The sequence below is a fragment of the Octodon degus genome, unplaced genomic scaffold, assembly GCF_000260255.1.
Source record: "Octodon degus isolate 3935 unplaced genomic scaffold, OctDeg1.0 scaffold00153, whole genome shotgun sequence".
Taxonomy (NCBI): domain Eukaryota; kingdom Metazoa; phylum Chordata; class Mammalia; order Rodentia; family Octodontidae; genus Octodon; species Octodon degus.
The window spans coordinates 6,155,765-6,165,817 of NW_004524729.1; the positions used below are offsets into that span (position 1 = coordinate 6,155,765).

At 61.9% G+C, this 10,053-nt stretch overlaps 4 protein-coding genes across 9 annotated transcripts in view; 1 reads left to right on the forward strand and 3 right to left on the reverse strand.

The window, feature by feature from the left end:
* Ncaph2 (non-SMC condensin II complex subunit H2) overlaps positions 1–2,620 on the forward strand; it is an 11,339-nt gene extending 8,719 nt beyond the window's left edge. For 2 of the 4 annotated variants that reach the window (XM_023702572.1, XM_004642427.2), the window contains exons 10-20: positions 343–414; positions 714–780; positions 907–1,014; positions 1,142–1,195; positions 1,329–1,399; positions 1,481–1,574; positions 1,645–1,716; positions 1,824–1,867; positions 1,951–2,052; positions 2,147–2,296; positions 2,365–2,620. In XM_023702572.1, coding sequence (XP_023558340.1) covers positions 343–414; positions 714–780; positions 907–1,014; positions 1,142–1,195; positions 1,329–1,399; positions 1,481–1,574; positions 1,645–1,716; positions 1,824–1,867; positions 1,951–2,052; positions 2,147–2,296; positions 2,365–2,505 — 975 coding nt within the window. In that variant the 3' untranslated portion in view covers positions 2,506–2,620. The remainder of the gene's footprint in view (positions 1–342; positions 415–713; positions 781–906; positions 1,015–1,141; positions 1,196–1,328; positions 1,400–1,480; positions 1,575–1,644; positions 1,717–1,823; positions 1,868–1,950; positions 2,053–2,146; positions 2,297–2,364) is intronic. The other 2 variants (XM_023702573.1, XM_004642428.2) reach the window with 1 other exon arrangement.
* Positions 2,621–2,810: 190 nt separating this feature from the next.
* Positions 2,811–7,785, reverse strand: LOC101577383 (protein SCO2 homolog, mitochondrial). The gene is made up of 2 exons (XM_004642429.2): positions 7,705–7,785; positions 2,811–3,681 (listed from the first exon to the last, which is right to left on the reverse strand). The coding sequence occupies exon 2, from the start codon at positions 3,666–3,668 to the stop codon at positions 2,868–2,870; it is 801 nt and encodes a 266-aa protein (XP_004642486.1). The 5' UTR covers positions 3,669–3,681; positions 7,705–7,785; the 3' UTR covers positions 2,811–2,867.
* Positions 4,305–7,798, reverse strand: Tymp (thymidine phosphorylase). Its single transcript, XM_023702537.1, has 10 exons — positions 7,705–7,798; positions 7,342–7,541; positions 6,976–7,178; positions 6,493–6,591; positions 6,019–6,148; positions 5,619–5,737; positions 5,111–5,273; positions 4,801–5,031; positions 4,564–4,704; positions 4,305–4,479 (listed from the first exon to the last, which is right to left on the reverse strand). The coding sequence occupies exons 2-10, from the start codon at positions 7,529–7,531 to the stop codon at positions 4,322–4,324; spliced, it is 1,434 nt and encodes a 477-aa protein (XP_023558305.1). The 5' UTR covers positions 7,532–7,541; positions 7,705–7,798; the 3' UTR covers positions 4,305–4,321.
* A 47-nt stretch (positions 7,799–7,845) lies between these two features.
* On the reverse strand, positions 7,846–9,786 carry Odf3b (outer dense fiber of sperm tails 3B). Of its 3 annotated transcripts, XM_023702540.1 has the most exons (7): positions 9,709–9,780; positions 9,313–9,499; positions 8,964–9,167; positions 8,654–8,758; positions 8,446–8,567; positions 8,225–8,365; positions 7,982–8,112 (listed from the first exon to the last, which is right to left on the reverse strand). In XM_023702540.1, exons 2-7 carry the CDS (start codon positions 9,419–9,421, stop codon positions 8,032–8,034), a joined length of 762 nt encoding a protein of 253 aa, XP_023558308.1. In that variant the 5' UTR covers positions 9,422–9,499; positions 9,709–9,780; the 3' UTR covers positions 7,982–8,031. The 3 variants fall into 3 exon arrangements, with proteins under 3 accessions (XP_023558307.1, XP_023558306.1, XP_023558308.1); XM_023702539.1 differs by having other exon boundaries at positions 7,846–8,365; positions 8,654–8,754; positions 9,709–9,786; XM_023702538.1 differs by having other exon boundaries at positions 7,846–8,365.
* Between the last annotated feature and the right edge of the window lie 267 nt (positions 9,787–10,053).

Genomic DNA, 10,053 nt, shown 5'->3' on the forward strand with positions numbered 1-10,053 from the left:
CTCCTGTTTTCAGCTGCCCAAGCGCTGGGATTATAGGCATGCACCACCTTGCCCTCTTAGTAGCATGCTTCTGGGAGTGGGGCTGGCACAGCACACATCAAACTGTGGTCCCCTGAGCTGTCAGGCCGGCCCTGAGAAAAAAGTTTTGCAGCAGCTGTTCATATGTTAAAAGTTTTTCTTAGGGTTTTTTATTTTAGTCTTTTGACTATTTTAATTTCTTGTCCCAAAGGGGGTCCCCATGATGTTCGTGATGTGAACCTCAGGGCCAAGCTGATGGGGTACCCAGTGCTTGGTTGGGCAAGGGGCAGAAAAGGGTACACTGTGTGGTCTATTTCTTTGCAGAGTGTCACCCCACCCAAGAGGTGCATGCTGCGGGAGCGAGAGGTGGCCCCAGAGGCCGTGTCCCGGCTGCAGGTAAGGTGTCCCGCAGGGATGCTTGCACGGGTGCTACTTGCTGGTTTCTGGCCTCAGTCCCTAAGCTCAGAGCCTGTGCGGCCCTTTGTACTTTTCAAGGAAATCTTCCTTTTCCCAGAAATTGAAGTCCCTTCTGTGCACCTCTGGGCTGTCTCCCTCCCTTGAGCACCACCTTTTGAGGTCCTGGGTTGGGTGTGGTTGGCCTCTTCTGGGAGTGTGATTGGTCCTGGTGCCTGGTCTTCGGGAGGGAAGGTATGCAGCTCCTATTCCTCCTTAGCATCTGCTTGTGCTGTGCTCAGGAGGCGTCGGACCCTTGGCAGAGCCTGGACCCCTTCGACTCCCTGGACTCTAAGCCCTTCAAGAAAGGTAACTGGGAATGGCTACCTCTACTCAGGTCTGCTGACCAGGTTTGCTGGGGTACAAAGTAGTGGGATATAGGTGAGGCTGACACCCTAACCCATGGCTGCTCTTGAGACAGCCTCTGTGCCTCAGGTAAGCCCTACTCTGTGCCCACCTGTGTGGAGGAGATGCCAGGACAGAAGCGCAAGAGGAAGGGTGCTGCTAAATTACAGGACTTCCACCAGTGGTACCTGGCTGCCTGTGAGTGGGGTGCCCCCCGTCCGCCTGGAGGTAGAGGCCAGCACCCTGTCCTGATGCTGACTGCAGCCCCTACTGGTGAGGGGTGAGGGTCTTGGCTTGACTTCTGCTGACTTGAGTTATCTCACAGATGCTGACCATGCTGACAGCAGGAGGACCCGGCGAAAGGGCCCCACCTTTGCAGGTGAGGCGAGGATGCGTGTGGATATGCTCGAGGAGGGATCTGTCCTCACTCACCCCTCTGCCCTGGAGTTGCCCAAGGTCTGACCAGACTGGTGAGAGCCAGGCAGGACAGGACTCATGAGCTTTGTCTGCAGACATGGAGGCCCTGTACTGGAAGCACGTGACTGAACAGCTGGAGGCCCTCCGGAGGCTGCAGAGGCGGGAGGTGAGTACCCTGTGCCAGGGCCGGGGACCCCGTGGGCCCGACAGAGGCAATGGTGCCCTCAACAGGCATCTCCCTGGACAGACGGCTGAGCGGTGGCTTCCCAGGGCTGAGGAGGGGCTGTGGCCTGCCGAAGACGACCACGTGGAGGATTCCCTGGAGGACCTAGGGGCAGCTGGTAGGTGCCTGGTGGGGTGGGTGGGTGCAGCACCCCTGCCAGCTGGCTGATGGGCCCCTCCATGTCTCAGCAGATGACTTTCTAGAGCCCGAGGAGGATGTGGAGATTGAGGGAGCAGAACCAGGGGAAGGCCCTAACCTGGGTAGGTCTAGCTGGTGGCTGGTCAGGATGTCCTGAGGCAGGAGCCGTGGGAATGAAGTGGGGGGACAGAGTCCACAGTCGTGACAGCTCATTCTTGGCTCTTCCCAGATGCAGAGGCCTTGAGGTACGAGGAGCTGGTTCGAAGGAATGTGGTGAGTTTGGGTCAGAGGGGTCAAAGAGCTCGGTGAGGGTGCCTCTGGCATCTGAGCAAGAAGTCCTGCTGGTTCTGTCTTAGGAGCTCTTCATTGCCACCTCCCAGAAGTTTGTCCAGGAGACTGAGCTGAGCCAGCGCATCAGGGACTGGGAGGACACCATCCAGCCTTTGCTGCAGGAGCAGGTGATGAGTGGTTGTAACCTGCAAGCTGGAACTGCCTGCCCAGGCTCTGACTAGTGCCTTAGCCTCCCCTCCACCAATGCACCCTCCCGTTTAGGAGCAGCACAAGCCCTTCGACATCCACACCTATGGGGACCAGGTGGTCTCTCAGTTCCCCCAGCTTAACGAGTGGTGCCCCTTTGCGGAACTAGTGGCCGGCCAGCCTGCCTTTGAGGTGTGTCGCTCCATGCTGGCCTCCCTACAGCTGGTGAGTGGCCCTAGGACATAAAGGTGGGGGAAGTGATCGCTGGACCCTACTGATACCTTGTCCTGCAGGCCAACGACTACACAGTGGAGATCCGACAGCAGCCGGGGCTAGAGGCAGCTGTGGACACCATGTCTCTGAGACTGCTCACACACCAGCGAGCCCACAGGCGTTTCCAGACCTATGCAGCCCCATCGATGGCCAAGCCCTGAGTGAGGAGCAGGGTGGATATGGGAGTGAAGCATGTCCAGAAGCCTGTGTGTCAAGGGGCTGCTTGTTTTATTGTCTCCTGGCTGGTCCAGCTAAAATAAAGTGGAGTTATCGTCCTACCTACCCCTTTTTTTTTTTATTTATTTTTGGTATAACTAGGGATTGAACTCAGGCCCTTGTGCTTGCCAGGCAAGCACTGTTCTACTGAGCTATCTCCCTGGCCCCACCACCTACCCCTTGAACAAAACAACAACCTTGAAACGTGTTCTGGAACAGATTTCACACACACAGAGACACATGTGCTTGGTGCAGATTCAATACACAGGTGCTCCCTGTTTAATGACAGGGCCTGGGCTACAGTGGGTCAGGAAAGAACACTTTGGAAGGCAGCCATGTGCTGCCGTACACTGCCCACGATCTGCTCTGCTGACCTTCCCCGACCATAGTAGTCAGTGAAGAGGCCATCAGGGCTGAGCAAGTAGATGGCAATGGAGTGGTCCACGATGTAGTCCTGGTCCGCGTCCTTGGGGCCAGCACTGTAGTACACACGGTAGCTGCGGCTGACCTGGGCCACCTGTTCAGCAGAACCTGTCAGGCCCAGCAGCCTCGGGTGGAAGTCCCGCACGTATCGGGCCATGGCTGCAGTGTCATCCCGGGCAGGATCCACGGTGATGAAGATGGGCTGCACAGGGTGTGGGCCAGGATGTGCTTCCAGCTGTTGTACCACCTGCACCAGCTTCTCCAGCTCATCAGGACAGATGTCCGGGCAGTGTGTAAAGCCAAAGTACATCAGCACCCACTGACCCCGGAAGTCGGCCTTGCAACGGATTTGGCCGTGGTGGTCCAGCAAGCTGAAGTCGCCCTGGCCCACGGCTGCCTGGCGCAGGGCCTCTGCCCGACGTTGCTGCCGCTGCCGCTCCTTCTCAGCCCTGGCAGCCAGCCAGGCCCCACCCAGCCCTGCCCCAAACAGGGCAGTGATCAGGAGCCTGGTTCGCAGCCTGGGGCCTCCGTGCAGGCCCTGCCGACCAGTCTCTGCAGGGCCCTTTCCTGATGAGTGCAAGGCCCTCTGATGCAGGATTTCGCTTCCCAGGGGCCTAGGGAAGATCTGGGGCTTGAGCTGAGAGAGCCTTGGCCACGCGTTGGGCCCTCGAGCCAGCAGCAACATGGACCTGCTGCTCCTGGAAGAGAGCAAAGGTATCAAGAGCTACAAGGGAGGGAAGAAAAGCGTCCCGGCTCTTCGTCAGGCTCCTCAGCTGCCAGGTCCCCTCGCCCAGAGCTGTGCCTCTGAAGCTGCAAGCTCTAGCTTGGGCGACACCAAGTGTCATGTCCAGCGCCACCCTGCCACTCCTGGCCTTTTAACATGGCTCCCCAGCTGACTCCCCTCATGCTGCCCCACCTATGCATGGTACTGTGAGCTAGTTATTTCAGTAGAAAGCACCAGGTGGTTTGCCAGAACCCTGTGTACATGTACAGACGTGCGAGAAACTCGCTTTCTGAGGGCTGGGTGGTTGGTTTGCAACCACCACAGAGTAACCCTCCCCGGCGCTCTCCACTCTCCCTTCCAGCTCGGCGCTTCCCTTCTGGAAAGGACCACGGGGCACCGAGTCCGGACCGGACTCGAGTCCAGAAGCCGCGTCGCGTCGAGCGTCCCTGACCCTCCCCAGCCGGACGCCCGCGCCTCGCGCCGCGCTCCCGCTCAGGTCCCGGTTGCCCGCCGGCGCCGCCCACACCGGCCGTCGCAGCGCATGCGCCACGGCCGCACAAAGATCACGTGCCCGGCCCTCCCGCAAACCGACCCGGCTACGGGGCTGCTCCGCTTCAGGGTTGTAGGAAGGGCGTCGGCAGGACGAGCTCGGTGAAAGGCGAGGGGGGTGCGAAGGGTGCTCGGTCAGACAGCAGGAGGGCCCCCTGCAGGGCGCGGCGCTGCTGGGCGCTGAGCGCCGGGCCGTCCAGGTGGACGCGGAGCCAGGGCGTCCCTGAGGGGAACGTCAGGGCGCGAGGTTAGGGCGCCGCGCCCGGTGGAGGTGTCGGGACAGCGCGAGGTCCCCGGCAGGGCTCACCGCGGCGCAGTCTCTGGCCCACGTCCACCAGCAGCTCGGCGCCTACCCCCGGTTGGATCTTCTGCCCTGCGCGGCTGCGTCCGGCCCCGAGCTCGTGCAGCACAAGGGCGAGCGGCAGCGCCCGGATGCCTTCCACTGTGCCTGCCGGGAGCGAGCGGGAAGGAAGGCGGGACTAGCCGCAGGCAGGGCCGGGAGAGGGCGGGCGGGCGAGCGACGGAGGGGCGGGGCTGCGCTCACCGTCCCGCCCTGCAAGCAGCTCCTCCTGCTCGCGCGCGCGGGGCAGCAGCTGGCGGCGCTGGGCCGCCGTCCCGGAGCACAGAGCCCGGGCCAGGCCAGGGTCCACGCCCTGCCCCTCGAGCATGCGTTCGAAGCGGGCCTTTGCCGAGCCGTTGTCCAGTACCGTGGCCACCCACGCTGCGCCCTGTGCCTGCGTCTCCGCCTGTCTGCTGAGCCAGAGCAGGGCGCCACCTGCCGCCCGGAGCGGCGGGTTAGCTGGGTGTCCCACGCACAGCCCTGTAGCCTGGGCCCCGCCCTCTGCCCTGCTCACCCAGCTGAACGACCAGGTCCCGCAGGTCCCGCGGCCCCGCGCCATCCAGGCAAAGCAGCGCTTCCTCCACCTCCAGGGCGTGGCCCACGCTGCGGCCCAGTGGGTTGTCCATGGAGGTCAGCGCGGCTGCCACCCTCATCCCTAGGCCTGCCCCCACGCCAACCTGTGGAGGAGGCTGTGTGGACATCTTGTGGCTCTCCCGTGGCCCACCATCATCATACTCCAGCCCTGCCGCACCCTGCTTGCCAGTACCCCCAGGATGAGGTCAGGGAAGACTGGGCTGGGGACCAGAGCACAGCAGTATGCCAGGTAGAAGGATCAGGAGGACCTTTTCCCAGTCTTGCAATGGAGGAGCACCCCCTAGAGGGTTTCTGAGGGCTTAAGCCAGGTCAGCCTTGACTGGGCAAGAGTGGTGGGCAGTGGGCTGAAATGGGGGAGACTGCTGAGTGTGCAGAAGCAGAAGGGTGTGCAGGGTAGGTTAGGCCCAGCAGGGAGAGGTAGGGCTCACCAATGCCCTTGCCAACTCCCGGGCTTGCTCCTGGTCAGGGAAGACTGCGGCCCCACCGTATTTAACATCTACAACCAGAGCAGATATTCCCTCCACGGCCTTCTTACTGAGGATGGAGGCTGCGGGGGAGGCAGAGAGGTCAGGCAGGGATGCTTTGGGATCAGGAGGGGCTGGCCTCCTCAATGAGGACGGCTGTGCTTAGTGGTTGTCAGGCAGGCCACTCCCAGGAATTGGTGGTCAGGCATCTTGTGACAAGGGGATGCTGGCATTGGGGTCAGATCACCTGTGATTGGGGAGGTCCCACAGTCTAGTCACCCATAATGAGAGGGTCCTGGCAGTGAGATTGGGGGTCAGGATGTGTAACATGCAGAAGAAAGTTCTTGGAGTCGGGACAGGTCACCTGTGATGAGTGGCAGGCTGTCCACGGTGGCTGTCACGTCTCGAGCTGCATACAGGAGTCCGTCTGCAGGGACCAGATCTTCACTCTGACCCACGATACAGCAGCCCACTACCTCCAGCAGCATTTGCATCTGGTCAGAGCCCACCCAAAGGTGAACACTGATGAAGGACCCCATCCCTGCCCCTCTCAGTGACTCAGAAAGGCCCAGAACTGTGACTAATGACTATTAGTGACCTAGAGATGATTAAGTTCTCAGCAGTGATTGACTTCTGGCCTGGCAAGGGTCCTGATCAGTGTATGGCTCTTTAATGATTAGCAGCCCAAGTCCCCAGGAATGATCTTGGTCAAAGTTCTGATGACTGATTCAAGTTCAATGATTGTCAACCTTTCAGGTTTCATAAAGTGCCTATCAGTGGTTATGGCCCCTGTCTCCCATAAGCCCCTTGCAAGGACCAGTCTGTGGCCCCCTCATACCTGCTCTGGGCTCTGGATGACACTGAACCCAGGAATGGACTCCAGCTTATCCAGGGTGCCACCTGTGTGCCCCAGACCTCTCCCGCTGATCATTGGCACCTGGTAGGGAGGGACACTGAGTGGGTTCCCAGATAGAGAGGAGGAAATGGAAAGCTGCCTTGCCTGGGGCATGTGTGTGTGTGTGTATGTAGTCCCCATCCCTGGGGGCTGGAGTCTGGGGGATAGAGGAGTACATAGGTGTTCCCTTGGTGTCCTCTCTCGGGTACAGAAGGATCAGGGGATTTCTGTCTTTATACCTTGGTCTTATCCCAAGGGACCAATGTGGGCTTGAGGCTGATCCAAGTTTTTTGTGGGGTTGGGTGGGACAAGTGGGACCTGTATTTGGAGGCTCTGTCTAGGTCAGATTTGAGGTTGGGAGCTGCCTGTAGCTGGCCCGGTTGTGGACTCTTGAATCAAAGCTTCTGGAGAGAAGTGGACTCTAACCTTGCAGCCACATGCAGCCAGGGCGGGTGCCAGGACCAGGCTGACCTTGTCACCCACGCCCCCTGTGGAATGTTTGTCCACCAGCTGCTGGTGCCAGGCTTCTGGCCACTCCAGCTGCTGCCCAGACTTGGCCAGGGCCTGAGTCAGTGCAGAGGTCTCCTCCAGATCCATGCCCCGCAGCCGGATGGCCATCAGCATAGCCCCTAGGTGTGGACACAGGGGAGGGATGTCCCCATAGCATTGGTATTGTTGGTGCTGCTGGTTGTGGTGGGGTGCATGGTGGCATCCCTGGAAGTGGTTGTTCTGTGGGACAGTCAGCACCAGGGTCCAGGTCGGGGTTTAGGGTGCCCAGCCCTCCCCACACACCGATCTGTGTATCCTGTGCACTGCCGTCCACCACCGCACATACGAAGCCCCTGATATCCTCCTCACTCAGGCGCTCTCCATCTCTCTTCCTGCGAATCAGCTCAGGGAGCTGCTTGGGCTCTGGAGGGGGGTCTGGAGGTCCCCGTCCCCCTTCCCCTGAGAGGAAACTTCGTGCAGGGGGAGCCGCCATTGCTCCGGGCCTGCGGGGAGGGAGACATTCTGGGACCTGGCCCAGTTCCGTGTCTCTGTGGTCACACGCACTTGTCCCGACCCTGCTGCGGTGTCTGATGTCCAACCCCCCCCCCCCCCCCCCCGCCCCGGGTCGCTTTCAGTCTCAGCTTCACAACTCGATCCAGCCCGTACCTATTTGCTACGGCAGCCCTCGCCCCTCCGGCACCGATTCCTGATTCCTTCCTGGTTCTCCCGGCTTCGCACGCTACCAAAAACCCCCAGGACTGCGCACGCCTGATCCCCCGCCGCTCGGGGCGGAGTCTGGAAGGGCGCGGCTCGTCTTGCCTCGGCCAATCCCCAGCTGCGGGTGAGCGCAGGCCTTCCCGGCCGCGGAGCTCTCCCCACTGCCCCGGGCGCTCTACGCTGCCAGGCCTCACCCACCGCGCGGACAGAGAGGCGGACACACGGCTGGCTCGGAAACTTTAAATGAAAGCCTGCGGGCAGCGTCCCTCCCCCAGGTCACTTGTCCGCATCGGTCACCATCGGGGCCAGGTAGTCCGAGTGCCGGATCCCGAAGCTCCAGCCGCGGGGCTTCTGATGCTGCGGACCCAGGAGATGCCGCTGACCTCCTGGAGCCCGCGTTTCTCGTCGCCCCGACCCTCGCGGGCCTCAGGCCACGCGCCCCACCCAGGACCGGCAGCCTTGGGGCCACCTGGTTCACGTTGTAGGCCGCAGGCCCGGGCTTGAGCGTGTTGTCCTGGGGGGGCAAAGTCCGCGCCTGCATCGTGAACTGGGGGGCGCGAGCCTTATAGACCCCGGGGTTCACCACGTGGTAGGCACAGGGCCCTGGGCTCTACGGGAGGACAGAGGTCGTGGGTCTGCTTCGTCCCCAGGCCCGGACCCTGAGCCCGCCCCGTGCTCGTGGTGCCGAACCTTGCTGAGGTCCTCGAAGCAGCTGCCCACCGTGCTGCGGCCGTAGATGGAGTAGGTGGGCGCCGAGACCTTGCCGACGACGCGCGGGCCCAGGAGCGAGGGCACCGTGTAGGCCCCCGGGCCTGGGAGGAGCACGAGGGTCGGCTTTCTCGGCCTAAGGGTGGCTGGCCAGGGATCGGGATGTGGGGACTGGGCTTTCCATTCTCACCTGGCGTTTGGTGCCAGCCTCGGACACCCCAGTTGCGGGGTGCGATGGTGTGGCGAGGCGCGCTGGGGTACGTGGCGTTCCCCGAGCGTTCCGGGAAGTACCTGCCTGTGGGACACACCGTGGGTGGGGACCGAGCGTGGATTTTGGGACTGGGACGGGAGTCGGGCCAACCCTGACAAACCCCGTGGGCTTGGGGATTCTGGACTGTTAAGGTCCGCATGTGGGGTGCTTGGATGCCAAGGGGGACCCAGGGCTCAAGGGGGTCTTCGGGTGCCCTCCCCGGGGAGGTCAACGTCCCAGGGGTCCTGACCCGGTCCGGGAGTGCAGAAGGGTGCCGAGGGTCGCAGGCGGCCCTGGATGGAGTAGGCAGGGCAGCCGTCGGTGCCCCGTGCGGTCATGCGGGGCGGCACCAGGTAGCCCGGGCCGGGCCCGCATGTTGTCTGCCCCGCCGGGAGGCGCAAGCCGAAGGTGAAAGCTGGAGCGCGCGGTCGCGAGGGGTCGTGCAGCAGGTAGCCTGGTCAAGGGGCGCCCGACCTGAGCCACTGCTGTCCCGACACTCCACCCCGCCGCTGTCCCCTCCCTCGTAATCTCTGGCTGAATCCCACCCGGCCCTACCCCCCAGGCTGTCCCCACGCTTGCCATCTCCGCGCCTCACCTACCGGTGTTGGGCGGCAGCTTGTACTTGGGCCCTGGGCCGCTGTACAGCGCAGCGATGGGGCCGCGGGGCCGGTGAGGCCGCCATGGCCCAACCCAGACGTCGGAGCCCATAGTGGAGACTGCACCTGAGGGTGGGAGGCGGCGGTGGCTCCGGCTCGGCTTGCCTGGCGGGGCCGCGTATCCCGGGTGCTGCTCGGAAAACAAACCCGGGACAATGGGACTCCAGGGGCAGTTGGACTGGGCCAGGCACTGAGCTCCGCGGCCCTCCCCGGTCTCAGATCCCCAAACGGCACCAAATACAGACCCAGACTTGGAGAAGGGAATTCGGGTTCGGGGTGGGGGCAGGAAGTTGTGGGGCGCTGGGAAAAAATGTAGGGCACGGCCGAGGACACACTGACCTGCTGGGTTGGAGGACAAAACGGGGTAGCCGGACACCTCACCCTACCCCGCCCAGTTCCCAAGCCCCATTGTGTCTCCAGCTGCTTCCAGGCAACCAGACTGTCACACACACCGCTCACCCCGCCTCTGCCGCCGGGAGGGACCCAGGCTGCACTAAGGACCAGAAGGGTCTCACCCTACCGCCAAGTTTGGTGCACCCATTCCAGAGTTAGATCTGCAGACAGAAAACCAGTGTGAAAGGAATATTCAACAGTAAGCTCAATTTGTGTGTGGAGAGAACTTTAAGCTTACAGAGTATTTATTTTCTTTTCTTTTATTTGTGTGTGTGTGTGTGTGTGTGTGTG

What these genes read in the sequence shown, in the direction of transcription:
- LOC101577383 (XM_004642429.2), bottom strand. Translation starts at nt 3,668, where the DNA reads ATGTTGCTGCTGGCTCGAGGGCCCAACGCGTGGCCAAGGCTCTCTCAG.
- Tymp (XM_023702537.1), bottom strand. Translation starts at nt 7,531, where the DNA reads ATGGCGGCTCCCCCTGCACGAAGTTTCCTCTCAGGGGAAGGGGGACGG. An exon ending in CAGCCTGCCACTCATCACAG is followed by an intron (nt 5,738 to 6,018) that starts GTGACCTGTCCC and finishes CCTCCCCCGCAG; the next exon opens with CCTCCATCCTCAGTAAGAAG. An exon ending in GGGCCAGAGACTGCGCCGCG is followed by an intron (nt 4,480 to 4,563) that starts GTGAGCCCTGCC and finishes CGTTCCCCTCAG; the next exon opens with GGACGCCCTGGCTCCGCGTC.
- Odf3b (XM_023702538.1), bottom strand. Translation starts at nt 9,421, where the DNA reads ATGGGCTCCGACGTCTGGGTTGGGCCATGGCGGCCTCACCGGCCCCGC. An exon ending in CAAGCTGCCGCCCAACACCG is followed by an intron (nt 9,168 to 9,312) that starts GTAGGTGAGGCG and finishes CCCCTTGACCAG; the next exon opens with GCTACCTGCTGCACGACCCC. An exon ending in CTTCTGCACTCCCGGACCGG is followed by an intron (nt 8,759 to 8,963) that starts GTCAGGACCCCT and finishes TGTGTCCCACAG; the next exon opens with GCAGGTACTTCCCGGAACGC.